The sequence below is a fragment of the Papilio polytes genome, unplaced genomic scaffold (genome assembly GCF_000836215.1).
Source record: "Papilio polytes unplaced genomic scaffold, Ppol_1.0 DF823510.1, whole genome shotgun sequence".
Classification (NCBI taxonomy): domain Eukaryota; kingdom Metazoa; phylum Arthropoda; class Insecta; order Lepidoptera; family Papilionidae; genus Papilio; species Papilio polytes.
The window spans coordinates 2,145,303-2,168,095 of NW_013525694.1; the positions used below are offsets into that span (position 1 = coordinate 2,145,303).

Consider the following 22,793-nt stretch of genomic DNA (forward strand, 5'->3'; position numbering starts at 1 on the left):
AAAGTTGTAAGTCAGCGTCAACTTTTAGTCTGTCGGATGATAAAATTTTGTTCGATATCATGATTTTGCAAAAGCGTTTTTGGTCTTGTATCGAAGACAATGGCTCAAAAATCTTTTCGTCGCTTGTCTCCCATACTTATCTTCGACTGCCAAGAGGTTAATGATTCAACGGAATAAAAAGGTGTTTTGTATAGTATCATTATTTATTATTATATTAATTTTCACCAGATCAAAGAACAAAGTGGAATGATGTTATTATATTTGGTACTTCTCCCAAACAATGGGGACCGGCGCACTTCAATAGTTACAAATTGAAGGTTGGGGCATGAAGAGACAGCGACACAAGTTTATCCTCATTTTAAGATATCACAGAAAAAATAATACCGCCTAAAAATAACTTAATGTCAAACACACATGTTCATTTACTCAATGTATTGTTAATCCTAGTCGGTACAATGTAAATGCGAAAGTAATCAAATGTAGACATCTATGGAATACAATAATGGTTCAACTACGGGAGGGGGTCATGATCTACAATCTTGAACATTTACACGGTGTATTCATTCATAGTCCTAAGAGGATTTGCTACTTAATATTAGAGATAAGTTAGTATTCATTAAATCGCTTGTGTCCACCGCCTCCTGTGCCGTTGCTCCTGCCGAAATTAGTTCCACGTCTGAAGGAGCCGCCGCCACCGCCCCCGCGCCCTCCGCCGTACCGGCTTCTGTTCCAGCCGCCGCCGCCGCCGCCGCCGCAGCGGTCAGCCATTGTCTGCAGTTGTGGGCTGATAGTCTGAAATTAACATACGCATTAACACATTTTTAATTTAAACGCATAACCAAGTTATGCTATTGTTCAAAGGAGTAAGAATGTTACAACTTTTGAGGATGGGATCCAGGCATGTGTTCAGCATGGACACCGAAGGCATGAAGTTGTATTGATGTACCTCATACTTGCATTCATGTCACGCTATTGAAAAACGTACCCATGCCAAAGGTATGAGGAAGTATATTTATTCATTTACAATATCAATTTAATTACCTGATTTGCTTCTTGCAGCACATTGACAAGGTCTTTAGCTTGACGCGAATTTGAAGGTGTGAAGAAGGCATATGATGTTCCTTTTGATTTTGACCGTCCTGTTCTGCCTATCCGGTGAATGTAATCTTCCGAAGAGTTGGGATAATCAAAGTTTATAACATATTTGATACCATCCACATCTGCAATTCAGCAAATTAAGTTAATACCTGTTTCTAAAGTTGATATATTACAAAAACAAAGACTTTGAAATACATAATGTAACTCATAGCAGTATTACTTACATGAATGAGTTACACAACAAATAAAAACATTTGCCTCTCACTGAGTAAACCCTGGAGTCTTGTAAGGGCGTTATAATCAATTTGTTTTCACATATACTTGATTGCCCATTCCAATCTCCATTGTGGCCGAAATAGAAAACCCTTGACCTCTTGCCGATCATCTCAACCTGTGGTCAAGTTTTTCAACGATGCACCAGTAGTTCAATCTTTGATTATTTAACTATCTATAAAGTATGTAGTGCATCACCAGGTTTTCCAATACTCTCAAGTGTATCCGTATTCACGGACATACTATCAAGCTTCCGGCCGTGGGTCCATCATAGTGAAAGGCACTTTTGAGGCACCATAACATGACGAGTTATTGCATTCTCTAGTTAAACCACTGCACACTAAGTCATCTACAAATCAGCAGTGACATATCCACTAATTTGGGAGAGTACTCAGATAGAACACAATAACTTTCCGCCAGTGCCTCTGAAAAGTATAAACAAACAATATTAATAAATACATAAGTACTAAAATAATGGTAACCTAACATTTACTTATCCGTTTATATTTAATATTAATCAATTCTTACCAAGTCCTCTGGCGGCAACATCAGTAGCTACCAGTATGCTGGCGCGACCCTGTTTGAACTGATAGAGCACATCGTCCCTCTCTTGCTGTGTTTTGTCTCCATGCATGCAGACCGCTGGCCAGCCAAATCGTCTGATATTTCTTGTTATATTTTCTACTTTTCTCTTTGTTTCAACAAATATAATTGTTTTCGCACCAGGTTCTTGGCTCTGGCCTATTTCTTGAAGCAGAACATTTAACCTGAAATTGTTAAGCATGTTTAGAATCTTCACATAATTTTTCAAACGGTTTTGATATTTTTTCAATCAGATCTTCTTAGAGGATTATGTTTATTTTAATCAACTAATATCATACAATATAGAAATCATCACTAAATATAAAAATATTAAATAAAAATGGAATTTACATACTTGTTCTCCTTCTCATGTTCTTGGCAAACATCTACAATTTGTAGAATATTGTGGTTAGCAGATAATTGAAGAGATCCAATGTTTATTTGCAAGTAGTCACCTAAATAGTCTTCGGCTAACTTTTTAACCTCTTTGGGCCATGTGGCAGACCACATCAGAGTTTGACGGTCAGGTCGGATCTGCTCAATGATTTTACGAATCTGGGGTTCAAAACCCATGTCCAACATACGATCAGCTTCATCTAGTACAAGATATGTACAACGTTGTAAATTTGTAGTTCCTTTTTCCAAGAAATCAATTAGTCTGCCAGGTGTGGCAATTACAATTTCTACTCCTCTTTCTAAATCACGAGCCTGTTCCCTTTTAGGCGCGCCACCAAATACGCACGTGTTGCGCACATATGAAGCATTTCCAAAGTCACATGCAACTTGTTGAATTTGTTGCGCCAGTTCTCTTGTTGGAGCCAACACCAAAGCTATTGGGCCATCTCCCCGCCTAATAGGGGGCTGGTTGTTGATGTGCACAATAGCAGGCAATATATAAGCTAAGGTTTTGCCAGAACCAGTCTGAGCTATCCCAACCAAGTTGTGCCCTGACATGGCAATGGGCCAACCTTGAGCTTGAATGGGTGTGGGTTCCTTGTATCCCATGTTGGAAATATTTTGCATTACATAGTCTGGGAAGTTTCCTTCTACAAAGTGCTGGATAGGATTAGGTATATCCAATCCACTCACAGTAATCTCATGTTTGTTTCTATATTCTTCAACTTCATATGCTGATCTATTCAATACTTCTGGTGGTGGGTTGTAGAAGTTTTTATTAAATGGTTGTAAAGACATAGTATCCCAGTTTGGGCGTCGCATGTTTTGTCCACCAGAAAATTCTTTCTTCCCTCCTCCATAACCACCAGAGTTTCCAAAGCGGCTACCACCGCCGCCGCCGCCACCACCAAACTTTGATCCATGACTTCCAAATTTGGAACCGCCGCTTCCGCCGCGACTATTGCTCCAGTTTCCTGACCTATGACAAAAATTAACATATAAGTTTTACATTACTTTCAAATCTTAGGATAGATGTATTGCTATTGCAGCAGTAATCAATACATAGTAACAAGATGGCGACAGCCACGACTTCATTTGCACCGGTAATGTATATATTTCGGACTTAAAACTACCGTACCTCATTGAATACAACAGAAAAAATACACACGTAAAATGTGCATTAAACAAAATGAATATTAATAAGAACAACGTATTAAAGTGAAGACCAATAATAAAATCAATACATTAAAAATGTTACACTGCGCAGGGCACGCTGCGCTGTCATGTCATGCGCAATGCTTATCCTCTTTAAACAAATTATTCTGGACAAGGAGATATAATATTTATCTTAGTTACTAATCAATTAACTACATATTTCTTAAGATATTTTCAGTGAATGATTATATGTATGTAGAAGTACTGTACTACTACAGACATTTTTGAAATCTTCGAAGGCTGTTCAAAATGGCGGTCGTTCATTTTATAACTAGGATTTTTAACTTGAAATACTAAATTTGCGCGACATTAACAAAGGAAATACAAATTAAACTTGATTCTGCTAATTGTATTAGAAAAACTTACATTTCTTATGTTGAAATTTTGTTCAGGATGATCTTGATAAATTCAGATGTTATACTCGTTGATTGAAGCAGGGCACTGCAAGTAATACAATTTTGTTATTTAAATAGAACATAATGTCGTAATTTAGCTTCTCGCATCAATAAAACATACAGAAATTAATTGACTTTTAACTCAAATAAACCATTAACACTATACCACAACACAATAAAATAAATCCGGTTTAGAAATACGTCTCACCTCGACCACTGCTTTTGCAAGAGAGAGAAAATTTGAGAATGGAACGGAGACGCGATCGATTTAGTGAATGGTGTTCTTGTCTGACCAAGTTATCAGAATGGTGGCGAAAATTGGCACTACGCCGTCACAATGAAATGTCCATCGATAGCCAAAGAGACTACCAATGGGCTTGCAATATTTTCGACAGTGGCGACACCACTCACTTCAAACGTAACTTGGTAAAATTATAGACTCGTTAATTTTTGAATGACCTTTTTTAGTTCATTATCATTCATTCAAAGTTTTGTCAATATTAATTTATTGCAAAATTGCACAATATTTCATTTAATTTCGTAATTGTAAATTTACAATGTATGTTTGCTTTAAAAAAATAAATATGGTATTTTTGTTGAAACAACTGGATTTATAATTTATCTGTGTAACTTGACAGCAACCAACACTTATGGACACTGATCTCTCCAAATGGACAGAATATAAATCATAGTACGCTGTCTTTTTTTTTATTTTTGCTATCACAGCGCAATGTTTGCGGTTGGTTGCGTTGAAAGGTTTTCGAACTGATTATGGTGATAGACTTAACTTTCATTAACATCAAAAGGCGCGTTTAAGTCGGAACAAAGCAAAACTGTCATTTCCAAGAAAACGCCTATCTATTTATAAATATCTAAGTTACCATTGTTGGTTTATGTTAATCATTCGTTCTAAAGTTCACTCACTCATTGTTAATTTGTTCATTCTCGTTCTCGCTCATTTTCATTCATCGTTTGATTCCCTCGAGCCCGCCGCTACCGCTAAATAAGTGAAAGAGTTAAAGTTTAGTGTATTTCTTTACTTATCAAATCGTTGTAATATTAGAAATCACAATAAATACTGTAGTATTTTAAAAATTTAAACACTTCTACAATGGCTATGCAACCCCATAGCAAGAAAAGGGTTTGCTATTACTACGACAGTAAGTATAAAATATAATGCTAATTCAAATTAATACATTTGTAGTAAGTTATTTTTATTGTTTTAATGAAGTCTTCATTTAAAACATACAGTTATATTTCAATACATGTTTTTTGCATCCATTTTCTTATTACTCTTTTTATGCGATTGTTGTTCAAGTCAGTTTATGGCGTCTGTACAGCGCTCGTCGTTGCTATTGGTCCGTGAGTAGCTGTTCTCTTTTCACTCGAAGAGATACAGACTGAAATGTGTCAAGCCAATAAATGAATTGAGTAACATTCGCTTAAGAAGTTTAATTTACTATAAATGAGAATTTATACTGATTTTTTTTTCATTTTAGGTGATATTGGAAATTATTACTATGGACAGGGACATCCTATGAAACCACACCGCATACGTATGACACATAATTTATTACTTAATTATGGGTTATATAGGAAAATGGAAATTTATGTATGTATTCAAATTATTGTAATTAAACTTCAATTCAAGTTACTACTTGCTAGCTACTGCTAAGACTAAGTTAAATATTTTACTTATACAGCGTCCACACAAAGCCACAGCTGATGAAATGACCAAGTTCCATTCGGATGACTACATTCGGTTCCTTCGGTCGATCAGACCTGACAACATGAATGAATACAACAAACAAATGCAGCGATGTAAGTTATTGTACTCTAATAATTATTAGTCTTAAGTTCTATTATCTTTTATTTGAGTTATATAAGGTGTTTCTCATTGGGACAGCCTAACATTGGCTTAATGGATAGTACAGATCTATAACAATCAAGATTGATAATAAAAGATTTAATTTGCCCAATGCAAAAAAAAATCCATTACATTATTTATCCCAAAAACTATTATAAAAAGAAACTATTCATCTAGAACAAATTAATAATTATTTAGTAATTTACTTTTTATTAATTTCAAGTTTCCGGTGTACTTATGAATTTGTATTCAACTGTTTTTATTGTGTATGTTTGTTTTAGTCAATGTTGGTGAAGATTGCCCTGTGTTTGATGGGCTGTATGAATTTTGTCAACTATCAGCCGGAGGATCTGTGGCCGCTGCTGTAAAATTAAATAAACAGGTAGAGAAAGCATTTCGGTATATATTTTATCAGATTTGATGATCTGGTTTATAGCCCCTATAAGTTTTTTCTAATTTCATTTAATATATGCATTTTTCATCACATTAATACTTCTCATATTTTGCACCTAAATATGTAATGATTAACTAGCTGAAGAATTTTATTGTCTCACTAAAATTATAAATGCAAATGTTGTTTCTTACATATATCGAGAACAGCACAATGATTGATAAAATTTGTCACATTTGTCTATAACTTAGTCTTTAACATATGCTACAAATAGAGTTTATTTTTTAAGTTTTAACGTTGTAGGCTACAGCTTGTCTATAAATCTTAGGCTGTAAAATACATCTTTTAATTCAATACTATATTATACATTTACAATTTGTAGGCATCTGAAATCTGCATTAACTGGGGTGGAGGATTGCATCACGCTAAGAAATCTGAGGCGTCAGGATTTTGTTATGTGAATGACATTGTCCTCGGCATTCTGGAGCTACTGAAGTATCACCAGAGAGTGTTGTACATTGACATTGATGTACACCATGGTGATGGAGTGGAAGAGGCATTTTACACAACCGACCGGGTCATGACTGTTTCCTTCCATAAATATGGAGAATATTTCCCTGGGACAGGTCTGTATATTATTGATACAAATATACTAGAACTATTTTTTACAGTCTTACTAATTTTGTCATACTATCATTCTATATAGTAATGTTATAAATGCTGAAGTTTAGATGGATGCACAGATGGATGTTTGTTAGAGTTTGTAGCCTTAATGGATTTAGATGAAATTTGGTAAAGATGTAGAGGATAGTCTGGAGAAACACATGGGCACTCACTTTTGATTTATATAAATACAATATAAGAACCATTTTAATTCACTTTTGTACTTTTAGCACATTATAGCTAGATTTAGCTATAGTGTTCTAAAAAAATATTAATGAAATATTTTTTTTACTGACCTCATAAAATAGTAAAAAATGAAATTTGTTGCTAGGTGATTTGCGAGACATAGGCGCGGGCAAGGGCAAGTACTACGCAGTGAATATTCCGCTGCGCGATGGCATGGACGACGAGTCATATGAATCTATCTTTGTGCCCATCATCTCTAAAGTCATGGAGACCTTCCAGCCCAGTGCAGTGGTACTGCAATGCGGAGCCGATTCTCTTACAGGTATTTTATAAAGGTTTACTGTCGCGAAAACAAGGACTATTGTGTTTTTTGATTGAGTAATCAATATTAAAATGATTGAAACAATGGGATTTCTTTTGTCCAATAGCTTGATTGATTGGTGGACCCAAACTTCCAACATCATTATTTAAATGTTACAGTAGTCTAATTTTACAGTTGATTTAAGTCTATAAGCTCTCATTATGAATGTTTTCAATATTAGGTGACAGATTGGGTTGTTTCAACTTGACTGTGCGCGGACATGGACGTTGTGTGGAATTGGTGAAAAGATTTGGTCTGCCATTCCTGCTTGTTGGTGGAGGAGGGTAAGTTAAAAATATTAATTTTAGTCTTTACCTTCCCACCCTTTTCTTATGGAGAAAGGATGGCAAGAGGGAGTGAAATTGACAGAAGCAGGTACTTGAAGGAAGGGGTAATACCTATTTGGGCGTCCTCTCTGTTGATAAAAAGTAGGCAAGACAAGACTATGATCGCTTCGCTATTTCGGCGAATTCAGGTGGACGTTTGCTCGTTCCATCTTATGTATAAAAAAAAATTAGTTTTACTTACTTGTTTTTTGTATTTAGGTACACAATTCGCAACGTGTCCCGTTGTTGGACGTATGAAACCTCAGTAGCACTGGGTGTTGAAATCGCAAATGAGCTACCATACAATGACTATTTTGAATACTTTGGTCCGGACTTCAAACTGCACATATCTCCCAGTAACATGTCCAATCAGAACACACCTGAATATTTAGAAAAGATCAAGAACAGGCTGTTTGAGAACCTCCGTATGCTGCCTCATGCGCCTGGAGTCCAGGTAAAATGTTAACAAGCTACATCTATACTAATATTATAAAGAGGAAAGATTTGTATTTTGACTTTTTGTATGTGTTGAAAGAACTTAAAAATATTTAAAAAGTTCTTGCACATTTAAAAAGTTCACGCGGGCGAAGTCGCGAGTAATTACTTGTAAATTGATTTGGTTAATTATATTGGAATTAGTCTGATTTTTATAGCAAAGTATTTAATTTTGTTTTTAGGTACAAGCCATTCCAGAAGATGCAGTCAATGACGAATCTGAAGATGAAGACAAAATAGACAAAGATGAGCGGCTACCACAAAGTGAAAAGGTATTTAATTAACGAAAATTGTTTCAAAATTGATATAAATATGATATGATCATGATTTAAAAAAAAATAGTAAAAAATGTGCTTATTTTACAACTAGATAGTTGAATGGGCTGCGAAACAATTGAAAATCGCACAACTGTTGTGCGATTGTTTAGTCAAAGGTGTGCGCCCGCCCTTACATCAACAACAAATATCTCGGCGGCTCGGTACATCATAGAGGTCGCTTCGTACAACACAATGTTATATGTAGCGTAAAGGGAAACGGACGATAGCCGCACTGTGCAGGGTTCAAATAACTTATCTGTCAAGATATTTGAAAAGTAATTAATAAGTAATGATAATTTGCAAAACTAATTAATAAAATATAAAGAAAATCTCTTCTCGGCCAAAAGGAAAAGGTGTTCAAAAGATGTATAATAATCGTGTATTGCAGGACAAGCGTATAACGGGCGACGGGGAGCTGTCGGAGTCTGAGGACGAGGGCGAGGGCGGGCGGCGCGACAACCGCTCGTACCGCGCGCCGCAGCGCAAGCGCCCGCGGCTCGACAAGGACCTCGCGCACCACAAGGACGACGCCAACAGTGAGACTGATACTGTTACTACTTGCTAGCTGTCGCTCGCGACTTCGTCCGCGTCAAAGTGAAAAATAATAAATTTAGCCTGTTGCTCATAGATCCTACGCTTCTAACAGTAGTTTTTAACTGAATCGAATACATACAAAAATCCAGAAATACAAATGTTTCCTCTTTATAATATTAGAATAGATAATGTGCTTGCCTTCAAGAGTAAAGTCAATCGGCACTCACTGAGCTAGCTAGCACATAGTTCAATTTTGATGGAATCTTGGTCAAGAGCTGGTTTATTTATGAAAAAAATAAAAATGGACTTTTGTTAGAGCTTACTGTCTAATCTGTTGAACGAATCTCAATGAATTGGGCCTAGATGTACACAAAGGCTAGAAAGAAGAACACAGGCTACTTATTTTTTTTAGTTTTATGACTTAGGGTCCAAGAAGCGAGGCTATCTCTTTTTTATAACGAGCGCGGGACGTGGTCTTTTTTGGGAAGGGGTGTCGTAGGCAAACCATTGTACACAACTAATAGCAATGTTAATGATAAAGATATTATAATGGTATAAATTCTGTTGTGAAATTGTATTATTCTAACTTTGAATTGTGTCCATAGATGAGGATTCAAAAGATGATGTGAAGAATGTTAGTAATTCGGAGGAATCAAAGAAGGAAGCGACTCCAAGCGCCTGATGCGGGCGGTAAGTCGCTGCGGAGAGCAGTGCCTGCGGGCGTGTGACGTCATCGGAGACATACAATATGAAAATCGTGTTATGTGACAGTGCAAGTGTAATGCTCTTGTTAAACTGCAGTCGGTTCCCAGATATGCTCCGATGTGCTCGGTGAGACTAGAATTATTGTTTTCCTACTTATTTGTACTAAACTAAGAAAAGTTCAGTAAAAACTTTTGATTCTTAATGTATTTATTGAACACAAATTACATACCTATTATGTATGTTATTGATGAGTTTGTATGCAAGAAAAATAATGTTAGATCATATTTATTTGATCTCAGTAATTTTCTGGTGTTAGTGTCGGATTAAAATTTTTGAATAGATTATTTCCTCCTTTATTTCACTTAGTGTAATGTAGAGGAAACCGCGCGAAATGATGCGCCTACTTTTGCAACCCTTTACATACCAACTATATTCTGTGAAATTGCAAGTTTTTATCAATATTATTTGTTCAAACAACTTCTTTATATTGATTAGTTTAATCTGTTAATGATATTGTTCATGTTTTTACAGTACAGTCAGCTGCATAAACAAGTATTCATTTACAATGTTTTAAAAGCTTTATACATCTTCATTATCAATAGGTGTATGCACGCATGTATCCTTGCGTATGCCGCGCAAATGCATAATATTAACAAATACATGCATACCAACATGAACACAAAGCCCTTTATAATTTTGTAAAGTTTTCTATATATTTATGCAGCTGACTGTACATTGTGTTAATGAATGAAGTTAAAAAAGAAAATATTATTTTTGACAATTTTTCTGCAACACGCGAATGGAATGTTTTATTTTTACCTTAAAATATATTCAAAATTTTCATATTTCTACGATTTAATAATAGTAATAAAAATGTGTCTCTAATATATTTAAGATCGGTTAATTAATTAAAATTGTGATTACAATTTCTTAACATGAATACTAGATTAAGTGTAGTATAATAGTTTTATTTTTATATTCTGATGTGAGAGTGACCACTTTTGTTGCATATACATATGTATATAATGGTGTCCATTATTTAAATTTGGCTTCTTACAAATGTAAGTCTGATTTGTTGCATCACTATATATATTTTCATATTTAAAATCATACTTGTATTTAAAATCAAAAAAATCTTATTTGTATTGCACAATTTATTTTAATTTTTCCACGAAAATACAATCTAACAGTGTAAGGCTAAAAATTTGTTATTTACGGTCTAAGTTATTATGCATTTTTACAATTATAAAATTTAATAATGTGGTTGATTAGTAATTCGCTTTTTTTAAACTATTTCAGTTTAAAATTTTTGACTGAAATATCTAATTCTGAAGAATACTCAAATCCACTTCCAATAAATAGCAAACCAACATATAGACTGATTTTCAATAGAAATAAATAGATATTGTGTACATATTATTAAATGTGAAGGTTTAAATTGTTTTTTTTTTTAATTAAATAAAACACTATGTTAAACAATATTAAAACATTTCCTCATTCGTTTGCGCAATAGAACGGTTGTTAGAGTGCAATTGTCGTGCGTTTTAAGGATGTAAATATAGTTTTAATATAATTAAATACATACAAATCAATGCTGTGTTTTTATTTATCTGTAATAATTTTACATCTAGGTTTTTAAATAAATAAAACACCAAATAAATTGCTGTATAGTATAATGTACCTTAAAACAGATTATCACAACGCTCTAAAATAAATTGCACCATAAAATAAATGTACCTAAAATCAGTCTGGTACCAAAAAGCCAACACAAACTGGAATGAATATAAAAATACTATGAAATAATTTAGCAATAGTACACTATATAACTACATGTTACAAGAAAAAATCCATTACAATACAGCCTTATACTCAAACGAGGGAAGAGTAATTGTTATTACAAATAGTTATTCTAATGAACACTTAAAGTTATGGGGAGAGCGGTCTATCTTACCATATCCATTTATTAAAATTGAACATTACACCACCTCGGTACTACTCTACACTAAAATCCATTTTATTTGAACTACATTAAAATCACACCTGTTTCACAATCCACACTCGAACACTGTACATATCAAGGAATGTATGAATTTGAAGAATTCTACAATAGTTTTTAGATCTGATGAACAACGTATCACGTTTGGAGTTCAAATAATTTTGTGCGTATTGTTACTGTGGGGGTTTCTACTGTAACATAGTCATCCCTTTTATTTCCATTGTAAAAAGATGACTATATATCTAGTTTCAGCAGTTAACCCGCAATCATAGGCCATATGACTAGGTTACTATATTAAAAAAACTAATTACTAGAGGATTTTTTAAAAAGTCACTGTTATTTGAGGGTTTAACCAAGTTATAAATTCGCAAACATAAAAATGTTTTTTAGACATGCATGAAAACTTTAAAGCACCATTGACAGAAAAGATTTTAGACGTAACATTTATGAATTTTACATTAAAAAAGATGTCAATAAAGTTTAATAATCCTCTAAATGTGATGTAATTATTCTGAACTACTTTAACACTAGATATAACAAAAGGTCTATAATTTGAAATAGAAAATATGCTGTGAATCACAGTTCGCAAGAAATGTCTTTCATAAAATTCGCTATGGATTAGTTCATACATAATGTAATAGTAATAACTAAGATTAAATATAAAAATTGATTATGAAAATTAACAATTACACAAAATCCAAATAAATATGATTTACACCGTGTACATAAAAACAAGCAATTAAATTATATAAATAATGATTTCGTTACAAAACCACGGTCACTAAATAAAAAATGCATCTAATACTAAATGAATCACAGTAAACATGAAATGATTATATAAATGTTTCAAACTTACAAACTATTAAATTTATGACTTTATTATGACTCATATAAAAACCATTAATTAATTTAAAATTAGTACCATTTACTGTTTATCGACGCAATAGCTTCAATATTAAAAATGTAAAAACCGAATACATCTTTATTGCTATCCAAGATAATTGATAGATCATATATTACGAATAAAACATTGTAACATTGAAGACTTGGATTGTCAAAAAACTATTTTCCAATAGAACTTTCGAGAATCTAATACCTGACTTCGTTTAATAAATCTGTTGCCTTCTATCAAGTAAGAGCGAGATCTTTAAATTCTTATTATTCCTCATTAGGGGAATAAAAGATATTTCATGCGGGGACGACTTAAAATGAATCTGGCTTAGGGTTGCCACTCTTATTACCGATGGCTAGACACTTGTCAGAGTCAGCCCTGGTCAAAGTATTCAGCTGTGTGAGCCAACTAGTCTAAATCGTCTACAATTCTAACTGGCACAATTGTGAGCTTCGGTGAATACAATCCACATAATCGTTTACACTTGGACATAAAACCCTGCTCATCTTATCACTTGGATATATCCGACTGGCTGACGTCTACGACTCCGCGCCTTCTGGAATTAAAAAATCAATGTAACAGTTTCTATTGTCTATTTAATAATAATGGGGAATAAATATAAAAGCTAAAGATACATAATATTGCTGTTAAATAAATTTATTAAGGTGATGTTATAAATATAGTTTAAGTAATGTGCAGGACGAACCAATGATGTAAAAAGTGCAACTGATTAAATTAGTAAATGAAAGTTTAAAAATATGAAATACATGTTCAAAAAAATCTAACCTGGTGTCAATGGATGATCTCGTAACATTGAGCCTGTTGTTACAAAAATATATATTAGTCAAGTACAAAATCCTTACCAAATATAATATCAAGTTACTACTTTAAGCCATTATATAAAATTAACAAAGATACATTCAATAAAAGTTACGGTATTTACTATATTAAAACTAGCTACATCATTCATGCAGTTCTGTAGTTAATTAATATTTAAATCTACACTCGTGGGTTTCCACTGGATATTGACAATATATTCTTTGTATGTTTACGCAGTTGGAAACCACGGTAACAAGTTAATTACTAACTAGCATTGACTATAGTGACTTGTGTTACAGCTCGTAAGGTAAAGGTCAATTAAAAGTTGTATAAAAATACAAAGAAAACTAAGAACTATTTTTATTAACAATCAAATTTGCTCTTAGAAGCTAGCCTAGAGGTACATTTTCTATAGCGAAAATTAAACCGTAACATTAAGATTTGGTACCGTATTGTAGATGTACAATATAAATCATGCATTTTACACATTAGTTACTTACGAATGATTGTTTTATCCCGTGCAATAGCATGCTTGGAACATGGTCTTGGTAACTGATATTATTTTTTTATTCTGAAATACTCGAAAATGACTCAATAGAAAGTAAAATGTAACAACCAAAAGTCCGCCAGATATCTAATCAGAAGTCCAAAAGTGAAGCTGTTATATCTTAAATTGGAGCTTCTTAACATCACATATTCAAGTTTTTTCAGTGTTCAGTCAAGTGTCAAAAAAATAAAAATCCCTCGCTAATATTGTAAAAACCCGTTCAAGTTATGCACAGACTGTTAAAGTACACTGAAAGGTTCTCTATTAAAGTCAGGGTCAGGTGAGATCGAAAATGTCTTCACTTTTGAATTTCAAACTGGAACATTCTGGAAGTATCTAGACATGTAAAGCGTCATGCGAGCATTTTACCGTATTGCAGGCGGCACGACACGGCACGACACGGCACATACAGAGCGCGGTCAGTACAGAATAGCGTCAGAAAGTTGGTTACTGGTTAGTGCGGCGCCGGGGGTGATGCCCACGATGCTGCCGCCCACGCACGCCTCCACGCCCTCTGTCGACCACCACCACCGTCACAACAACCCTCCACACATACGCACTATACACATTTATGACACAAACAGAGAATGGATTAGTTACAAAGGATTCAATTGTTGTGTACATATTAAAACCTTAAGTCAGTTCAAAATCTTCGATTATGCTTGTTTTGTTTTCAAATGAATGAGAATGAAATTCTTCATTTCGTTCTTCCGATACCTCGTTCTTTATAGATATAAAATTCAACAATAATGTTGCAACACGAAATGTCAAGCATTGTCTTTAAATAACTAGACTGGGATTTCAATTTTATGATTTTAATAAATTATTACACTATTGAGTCCTAATTCGAAGTGCCAGTGCATAGTGCTTGTTTTTTTAAACGGTTAATATTAATGAGTTAACGTGCCAAAGGCACAAGTGCGGCATCGTAACATGAATCTTCATGCATAGTGTTACTTGATTTGTAAATAGAAGTAAAATTATACGAAGGTTTGAAATAAATGTGTTAATAAAAGAAAATTGTTATTGCTACACTTATTATGTAATAGAGAACATGCATGTATTTTTTAAACGTTTCTTCTAGTTATAAGATAAAAAAAACGACAATAAAAAACGAAAGCTAAAAAAATCACAAAATCTCTTCCATGGGATTATAACGAGGCCGGCCACTGTGACTTCAATGTCCAGTATATAAGTTCAGGTCGCTTTAATGTGAACAACGAAAAATTCGATTGGTTCAGAGTTATCAAAAGAATAGTGATGTCTAACTATCTTTGCAAAAAAAGCACATAAAAACGTGCCTAATTATTTAATTTAGTTACTCGTGATGTTTTAACTAACATGACATTTATCAAAACGATATTGTCATATTTCGATTTTTATATGAAAAGTAGTGTAATAAGAGGTTTAACATAACTTTGACATAATTATATAAGTTTCATTTATTATTATTTATTTGTTGTTTATGTTTATATAAACTGTCAGGATAATGCGCGGTTCACATTTGACCAGTAGCGCTCAACTGGACTGGCGATCGACTGGAACAGTGTGAACGTCTAGCACTAGCGAGTCCATACAAACGATGGCTGGCCATCGCAACTATCATAGTGTGAACCGCGCATAATGTTATGGCTATATTGTGTAGCCAGGTGTATTGGCAGTGTTTGTGTTAGCAAGCGTGTGAAGCTGTCGTACCTGTGGTGCAGGCGGCGGCGGGCTCCGCGTTCACGCCGGCCACGGACCACGGCCGCGCCTTGCCCGCACCGCGCACGCACCCGTTGCCTACATACGCCCACAACGCATTACGTCACACCGCGCCACGTCACAATGCGCTACGTCACAACGCGCTTACGTCACAACGCGCTACGTCACAACGCTCTACGTCACAACGCGCCACGTCATAATGCATTCGTCACAACGCGTATACCTCACACAAAGCAAGAACAGCACCTTACATTAATCTTTATTATTCCATATCCATTAAACACTTATGATGAATTGCAACTCCAAATAAAATTAGCCCAAGAGAAAAGTATAGTGAAATGTTTTGTTACTTTTATGAAAAATATAGAGTATCTTAAATGTTAGTCTATACTAGGTGAATGCAAATCAATCTTACTCATTACTTAGTTACATAATGTGTTGCTAATTCATATTTCTTTACTAATCTTTTTGTAGTACTAGAGTACCAAAGTCCTTAAGTGGTCTCCCTTATGGACTTAGTACGATAAATCTTAAAATAAGAGCCTTAGTTAACTGTTATTGCTTTAGTAATACATCACAGTAGCGCTTAGCTTCACAATTGACACAAGCCGTCGTTTGTGCTTTCGAAGCCGGCGTATAGCATTTTTAAAACGAATTTCAACACATACAAAAATCCAAAAATACAAATTGTTCCTCATTATATTAGTATAGATATAGATTTTACAATAAATGATTTTAAAAGTATTGGCTGTATGTAATCAGAGTGTTAATAATACATATAAGATAACATGTAACCACTTGTACCAATGGAATGTTGCATGACAGTATTGTAGCAAGTGAACAGTGAGAATGGCAAGGCAGTGATGACAATAGTGATGATGGCAAGGTGATGATGACAATGGTGATGGCAAGGTGGCAGTGATGATCTCACCCATGGTGTTAACGTTGTCGGAGGAGCGAGATGGCGGCGGTGTGGTGGGCGCGCGCGTGCCCACGTTGTCTGACGATTTGCAGCGTGATACTTCTGTTCGTACAAGTTTTTCTTAATACGCAATTCAAGACAAAGTCGGGTTCATGATAATGTGTATAAGTTTGTATATCACTTACCACATTCCAATAATACTGGTGTGCTCTCTCCTGACGTCACGCTATACCTGGAACATTTTCAGTTACGTAAATTACGCAGTTTAAAATTTTGACATAATTCTTCAACAATACAAATAAGTAAATCCAACTATATAAGAGTGTTGTTGAAGGGTACATTTATAACTGTACATTTTCAATACAACATAAGAATATATCACAAAACTATGTATGGAATAACACTAAAAACAACACAACAAAAAAAAATGTGTATTGGTTTGTAACACTAACGTTTTGCTAATCTTAATTATTACTAATATTATAAATGCGTAAATTTAGATGGCTATTTGTTAGGGATTGTAGCCTTAACTGCTAAACGGATCTCGATGTTTGGCAAAGAATCCATAGGCTTACTATCTTTTGTTTTTTACATGGTTGCCGTCGTGTGAAAGGTAGTGTTGTGGTGACACAGTGTGAGTGGTGACGTACATGGTGTCGTCGCGCTGCAGCGTGGGCGAGTGGCGCGCGCGCGAGTGCGAGGGCGAGGCGGGCGAGGGCGAGGGCGAGGGCGAGGCGCGCGAGGGCGAGGGCGAGGCGAGCGAGGAGAGCGAGTGCAGCGAGCGCGAGGTGAGCGGCGTGCGCGCCGACAGCGACGCCTCCTCGCTGCCCGGCGGCGTGCGGCACGTGCGCCAGAACTCCTCCAGACCTGACCAAGCAAACATAACACACATGACAACTAAATACCAATGTTATCATGTAAACTAATTACATCGTACCCCTCTGACCCAGCATTTTTAACAATTTATACAGTTGTTACTATCGTAATTAATTTTAACACTCAGAGCTAATAATCCCGCGAGAATGGCGTGCTATTACAATACATCTCATCACGTTGGTCAGCTGTCAGATAGGGAAGGGATTTTTATACCGATAATTTTGTGTTGCGCCAATCCTACAGAGCAGTACTAATTTTCTTCCGTAGTAAGTATGCCGCAATAATAATCCTTAATGAGAAAACGGCAATCTTTTTTATATGATAAGGTGACAAACGAGCAAGTGACCACCTGAATTCGCTGAAAAGCGAAGCGACATAGACATCCGCAATTGGGGATGGTTTGTCTACAATCAATACGCACATAAAGAGGATAATCCCCTTCCAATGCGTCTTTTTGGCCGTCAAATCCACTTTACCTTCCCAACCTTATAATGTGCGTATGGGAAGAGAAACATACTAAAATTAGGCCTCTAATCTAAAGACGGTATTAGATAATAATAAGCTGTACCTTCATCGATGTCTTGTGATTGATCGGTGATAGGTCGAGAGGGGGCGCGGGTTTTCGCTCTGCGTGGACGACCTGAAATTAATAAGCGTTTTATATTAATTTTAATGAAAATTAAAAAAGCTATATTATTACACAAAATTGCACAATTTTTGGGATCCCTGTCTCCTGTGATAGGTCGAAACCTATATTACCGGAAACAATGCCTTATTTTAGTCTAGGTAACAGGTACTTACTGTGAAATAGTATTTGTGTGCATGGGTATACGTGTGTGTATGTGTGTAAGTTTGTTGCGTACTCACTCATCGTATTCAAATAAAAAAATATGATCGAATAAAAATAATGAAATGGTGATGATACAATAGTATTTGATTTATTTTAAGTTTTCTCAAATGAAGATCTTCAGTTGCTTTCAGTTCAGTTATAGCAGCTGGTTATACATATATATTTCTTAAATATAAAATTGAACATAAAAAAGTTCGGAAAATGTTTTTTTTTTAATACCTTTAACGAGATGCCTGAGCGTGTGCGCGGGCAGGTCTGCGAGCGCGTCCGCGGCCTCCGCGTGCAGCGGCGGCAGCGACAGCATCTCGTTGCTGCTGCACTGCTGCTCCGCCACCGACTTGGGCCGCACGCGCCGCACGCGCTCGCGCCGCCGCAGCCCCAGCGGCGTCGCCTGCGCGCGCACACACACACACACACACACATAGTATATTGCCATCCCTTTCACTTTGTTTTTTATTATATAAGGTGGCGAGCAAGGGGCCACTTGAATCTGCCTAACTAGCGAAGCGATCGCTGCCTATAACCTCTGCAATAGCTGATGCGTTTGCAACATAGACATCATCAAATATATAGAGAAGGCATAAGACACTTGAAACATTTTACATATAATCCTCTTCAAAACCACATGTCAATACTTGTTTTGTATTCAATTAATACGTTTTGCACAAATATACTATATACTACAATATTTACACAAGGGCGGCCTCATTGATATGAGCAATCTCTTACAGGCAATTAATTAATTGTAACTTTTTATACAAACTAAAAATTAATTGACAATACGTGTCATTAAATTAATTTTATATGTTTATATGTTTATATTTTGTTCTGCAACACTGTTTAGTTTATTTGATAACAAAAGCTGCAGCTTTATTTACACTTTTATTATGTGTATTCAGAGAAAATACTGGTAAAAAATGTTGTTCACTATGCCTGGTCTATATATTATTTAAAATTCTTTTGTTTAATAAAGGAGTAGAAGTATTAAATAAATATGTATTGCTTACCAAGTTTAAGTAATCCAATTTCTTTGCATGACAAATAGAAATAACATTAAATATGATAATACGAGAGATCTTCAATATAGGTCGTTTCAGTTACATTTTTAGTGGTAAAAAGTTAAATAAAAAATCTTTTATGATAAGTATATAAAGCTAGTAAGCTTTCGCGTGCGTCTCCGCCCGCGTGGAATAAGAGAAAAACAAAAGTGAGTAACCTATATGTTCTTCTAGACTCTCTACGTCTATGCCAAATTTCATTAAGACGTATCTGTTTGAGAGTAACGTAAGAGTTAGGCTACAAACTCATAGAAACATTACATATTAGTAAAAAGTAAGATTAGTAGAAACGGTAACCAACCATATAAGAGCACAGATTATTTATTGTACAGTTGTATACTCACGCCCGAATGTGAGATGGGTGTGAGCAGGTCCGGCATGTCGGGCTCTGCGCTGGGCGCGGGCTCCGAGTCCGCGTTGTCCACGCTCTCGCACGCCGACAGCGCGAGACTCTCTACCGCCTCACTGAAATATGTATAAAAACATTACTTAAACTACTATCGCGTATTTACAATATAGGTGTCAATTTAATATATTCGACATGAATGAGATAAATTTCAGTTGAGTATAGTTTTTGTATAACTTTTAAGTTGGCACGTCGACACCAAAGACACACTTCTGTCCGACGTGCCAACTCAACGACACGCATACTAAATGTTCTTGTATGGTCTTGTGAATTTTACTCGCAAATGTAATACTCGTCAGTAGCACATGATAATGTCTTAGTACCTAATACTCTATTTCACTGGAATATGTATTCTCGTCTTTTGTTAAATTAAAATTAAGTCCACTTGGTAACTCAGCCCGAAAGTAGACATATTTAAAAAATAAACTTTCAACGATGTGATTATTTTTATTTACTGTGCCCATATGTGTATATATGTATATTTACAAAGACATTTAAGGAATATACAGACTAGGCATAGTGAACAACATTTCTTCACGGGTACTTTCTCTGAAAGGATCAGTTGTCAAATTAGTGCCATCTTTTGTACTTGTATTGACAACATATAAAATATTTTAGAAAATTATTATAATCTCCATTTTTTGTAATTAAATCAACTAAACAGTGTCATTAATTAAAATATTATTTAATGACACCTATTGGCAATTATGTGAAAATATTTCAAGGGAAGTGTCCATGCCTACTCTATATTTTTTAATCTCTGATGTACACTTACTTGAGTAATTCCTGCAGCGTGGTGTTGCAGGGTGCCATCGCGTCACGCACCGCCTGCAGCGTCACCAGCTCGCCCGCGCCCGCCGCCCCCGCTCCCTGCCCCGCCCCGCCCATCGCCGCGAACACCTCGCTGCAGCGCTGCGTGCACGTACAGGAAACAAGTGAACTGAATGTACACAAAAAATGCTATATTCTTGTGCATTAACCGATTGTCTTTCAACAATACTGTTTGGTTTCACATTCAAATCACCATTATCGAAGTAGTTGGTATATGTAATAGTTGGTCTATCTTACTAATATTATAAATGCAAAAGTTTAGATGGATGGATGTTTGTTACAATTTGAAGCCTAAACGGCTGAACGGATCTAGATGCAAATTTGGCACATATGTAGAGGATAGTTATAAAGAACACATAAGCTACATAGTTTTGTTTTTTTTTTTAAAAAAAAATTCCACGCGAATGAAGTCGTAAACACCATCTCGGCTTCGTCCGTGGACGGGTGCCATGATAGTATTTGAGTGACCGACATTACATCTATACTTGTGCATTTGAATTTGACATTTAGAATAGAATCAGAAATGTTAATAAAATAGAGTTTTTATAATGTGATGCGATTGAACAGACTGTATGTGATGCGGTATAGTCGTGTGCAGCGCTACCTGCAGGTACTGGTGCAGCAGGAGGTGCGCGGCGGCGGCGGCGCGCTGCAGCGCGGCGGGCAGCGGCGCGGGGGGCAGCGCGGCCGCCGCCTGCGCCGCCAGCGCCGCCGCCGCGCCGCCCGCCCACGCGCGCTCCAGCGCCAGCGCGCGCAGCCGCTCGCACACGCCAGACGTGCTGTTGCTCGACAAACTGCACACATACACATACACATGCTTATTACTCATACTTCAAATTTATTTTTGTCTCCTTTCTATTTAAGTATTTATTATGTTTCAATGTGTTTTTGATATGATTCAATGTTTATTATTATTATTATTATGATCAATCTTTATTTTTCTTATACAATCTAGTACAAAAGGAAAGATTTATATTTTTGTATTTACCATAATAACTCAAAAACTACTGTGATATGTTATTATACAGTAACATAGGCTGTATTTTTTATTGCCACACGGAAGTCGCGAGCAACGGCTAGTGAACGAACCAAAACACGCATTTGTTAAGCGCTCGATATCACCGAAGTTTCTCTATACGTCCAGGTTCTATCCCAAATATGAGTGTGTTTTGCAATTTTGTTACGGTAAAGATAAACATACTCGTGTTAGTGTTCGCACTGTGCTAGTTTATTGGCAGTCCAGTTAATGAGCACTAGTGAACTGTACTGGACAAGTGCGAACCGCGCATTCAGTAAGAAATAATGTATTTGTTATGTGGACGATTACAAAGGTACAGGAAGACCGGAGTAAGTATGGATGGATTGTGTGAAAGAGGATATGCATAAGGAAGTGGATTCGGATATGACGGCTGATAGAAATGTATGGAGCAGTAGGGACAAGGGCCAGTGCAAGTACCGCTCGTGTAGATCACGCCAGAGCGTGGCGACGCGCTCGCTGGCGCCGCGGCCGCCCGCCGCCGCGTCGCAGCCGGGGAACTCCACGCGCCGCACGCTCACCGACCGCCGCAGCGCCGTCGCTATGTCCGTCAGCCCTGCACCGACACACGGAAACTAAACATTTAACTGTATAAGACTTTCCAACATATTTTTTTATTTATTTATATCTAGCTATCTATACATATAACAAAAAGAGCTGTCGAACGCAAACTTCGTTAGCCCCAATTTAAAAAAAAAGTCATCTATCACATTCACGCGTGCATCTTTCAGTCAAAGTCCCGTCCAAATCGGTCCCCCCGTTCCAGATAGCGGTCCGGTAGCCATTTTGACAGAGCGGAATTAAAAAAGCAGCCTATAATATGCCCGTCCATGTCAGCTACCTTCCAGTGAAAGTCCGGACGAAATCGACCTAGCCGTTTCGAAGATTAACCGGAACAAACGCGGCTTGACACTGACAGACAAAGATTTTTAAATTGCGATTTTCGTTATCAGCAACGCAAATTCATCATCTTCCCGAAATCTGGAACTTTTCTTTTGATATTACAAAGAGACACTCCAATTTGATTATACGTATAGAGGAATGTTGGGGGG

General features: G+C 36.1%; 4 protein-coding genes across 9 annotated transcripts in view; 1 reads left to right on the plus strand and 3 right to left on the minus strand.

The window, feature by feature from the left end:
* Nucleotides 1-188: 188 nt before the first annotated feature.
* On the minus strand, nucleotides 189-4,198 carry LOC106104651 (ATP-dependent RNA helicase p62). 2 transcript variants are annotated; one of them, XR_001225688.1, is made up of 7 exons: nucleotides 4,168-4,198; nucleotides 3,931-4,005; nucleotides 2,309-3,328; nucleotides 1,900-2,138; nucleotides 1,323-1,796; nucleotides 1,042-1,220; nucleotides 189-792 (listed from the first exon to the last, which is right to left on the minus strand). XR_001225688.1 is itself a non-coding variant. In XM_013284769.1 (6 exons), coding segments are annotated over exons 2-6 (1,626 nt in total). In that variant the 5' UTR covers nucleotides 3,933-4,005; nucleotides 4,168-4,198; the 3' UTR covers nucleotides 190-606. The 2 variants fall into 2 exon arrangements, 1 of the variants encoding a protein (XP_013140223.1); XM_013284769.1 differs by lacking the exon at nucleotides 1,323-1,796 and having other exon boundaries at nucleotides 190-792.
* A 717-nt stretch (nucleotides 4,199-4,915) lies between these two features.
* Nucleotides 4,916-10,566, plus strand: LOC106104665 (histone deacetylase Rpd3). Its single transcript, XM_013284787.1, has 11 exons — nucleotides 4,916-5,119; nucleotides 5,459-5,571; nucleotides 5,663-5,780; nucleotides 6,108-6,208; nucleotides 6,600-6,843; nucleotides 7,212-7,388; nucleotides 7,609-7,711; nucleotides 7,973-8,207; nucleotides 8,431-8,520; nucleotides 8,954-9,101; nucleotides 9,705-10,566. The coding sequence occupies exons 1-11, from the start codon at nucleotides 5,071-5,073 to the stop codon at nucleotides 9,779-9,781; spliced, it is 1,455 nt and encodes a 484-aa protein (XP_013140241.1). The 5' UTR covers nucleotides 4,916-5,070; the 3' UTR covers nucleotides 9,782-10,566.
* A 1,954-nt stretch (nucleotides 10,567-12,520) lies between these two features.
* On the minus strand, nucleotides 12,521-22,787 carry LOC106104634. Of its 5 annotated transcripts, XM_013284732.1 has the most exons (12): nucleotides 22,162-22,787; nucleotides 21,310-21,499; nucleotides 20,650-20,786; nucleotides 19,813-19,933; nucleotides 18,630-18,801; nucleotides 18,129-18,200; nucleotides 17,335-17,551; nucleotides 16,870-16,916; nucleotides 16,694-16,786; nucleotides 15,754-15,840; nucleotides 13,479-13,511; nucleotides 12,521-13,248 (listed from the first exon to the last, which is right to left on the minus strand). In XM_013284732.1, the coding sequence occupies exons 3-12, from the start codon at nucleotides 20,760-20,762 to the stop codon at nucleotides 13,232-13,234; spliced, it is 972 nt and encodes a 323-aa protein (XP_013140186.1). In that variant the 5' UTR covers nucleotides 20,763-20,786; nucleotides 21,310-21,499; nucleotides 22,162-22,787; the 3' UTR covers nucleotides 12,521-13,231. The 5 variants fall into 5 exon arrangements, with proteins under 5 accessions (XP_013140186.1, XP_013140189.1, XP_013140187.1 ...); XM_013284735.1 differs by lacking the exon at nucleotides 15,754-15,840; XM_013284733.1 differs by lacking the exon at nucleotides 13,479-13,511.
* The window catches only part of LOC106104531 (leucine-rich repeat-containing protein 16A-like), a 15,428-nt gene continuing 13,866 nt past the window's right edge, over nucleotides 21,232-22,793 (minus strand). Inside the window, exons 16-17 of the mRNA XM_013284608.1 lie at nucleotides 22,162-22,297; nucleotides 21,232-21,499 (exon numbers count right to left, since the gene is read on the minus strand). Of these exons, the coding sequence (XP_013140062.1) occupies nucleotides 21,232-21,499; nucleotides 22,162-22,297 (404 nt within the window). The remainder of the gene's footprint in view (nucleotides 21,500-22,161; nucleotides 22,298-22,793) is intronic.

Coding starts and splice junctions, on each gene's coding strand:
- LOC106104651 (XM_013284769.1), bottom strand. Junction 2,139..2,308: donor GAACATGAGAAGGAGAACAA/GTATGTAAATTC, acceptor TAACAATTTCAG/GTTAAATGTTCTGCTTCAAG. Junction 793..1,041: donor TGCTGCAAGAAGCAAATCAG/GTAATTAAATTG, acceptor TGTTAATTTCAG/ACTATCAGCCCACAACTGCA.
- LOC106104665 (XM_013284787.1), top strand. CDS start 5,071: ATGGCTATGCAACCCCATAGCAAGAAAAGGGTTTGCTATTACTACGAC. Junction 6,209..6,599: donor CTGTAAAATTAAATAAACAG/GTAGAGAAAGCA, acceptor TACAATTTGTAG/GCATCTGAAATCTGCATTAA. Junction 8,208..8,430: donor CTCATGCGCCTGGAGTCCAG/GTAAAATGTTAA, acceptor TTTTGTTTTTAG/GTACAAGCCATTCCAGAAGA.
- LOC106104634 (XM_013284731.1), bottom strand. CDS start 20,762: ATGGGCGGGGCGGGGCAGGGAGCGGGGGCGGCGGGCGCGGGCGAGCTG. Junction 16,787..16,869: donor ACCAGTATTATTGGAATGTG/GTAAGTGATATA, acceptor TTGTACGAACAG/AAGTATCACGCTGCAAATCG. Junction 15,841..16,693: donor CGACAACGTTAACACCATGG/GTGAGATCATCA, acceptor GGGCGTATGTAG/GCAACGGGTGCGTGCGCGGT.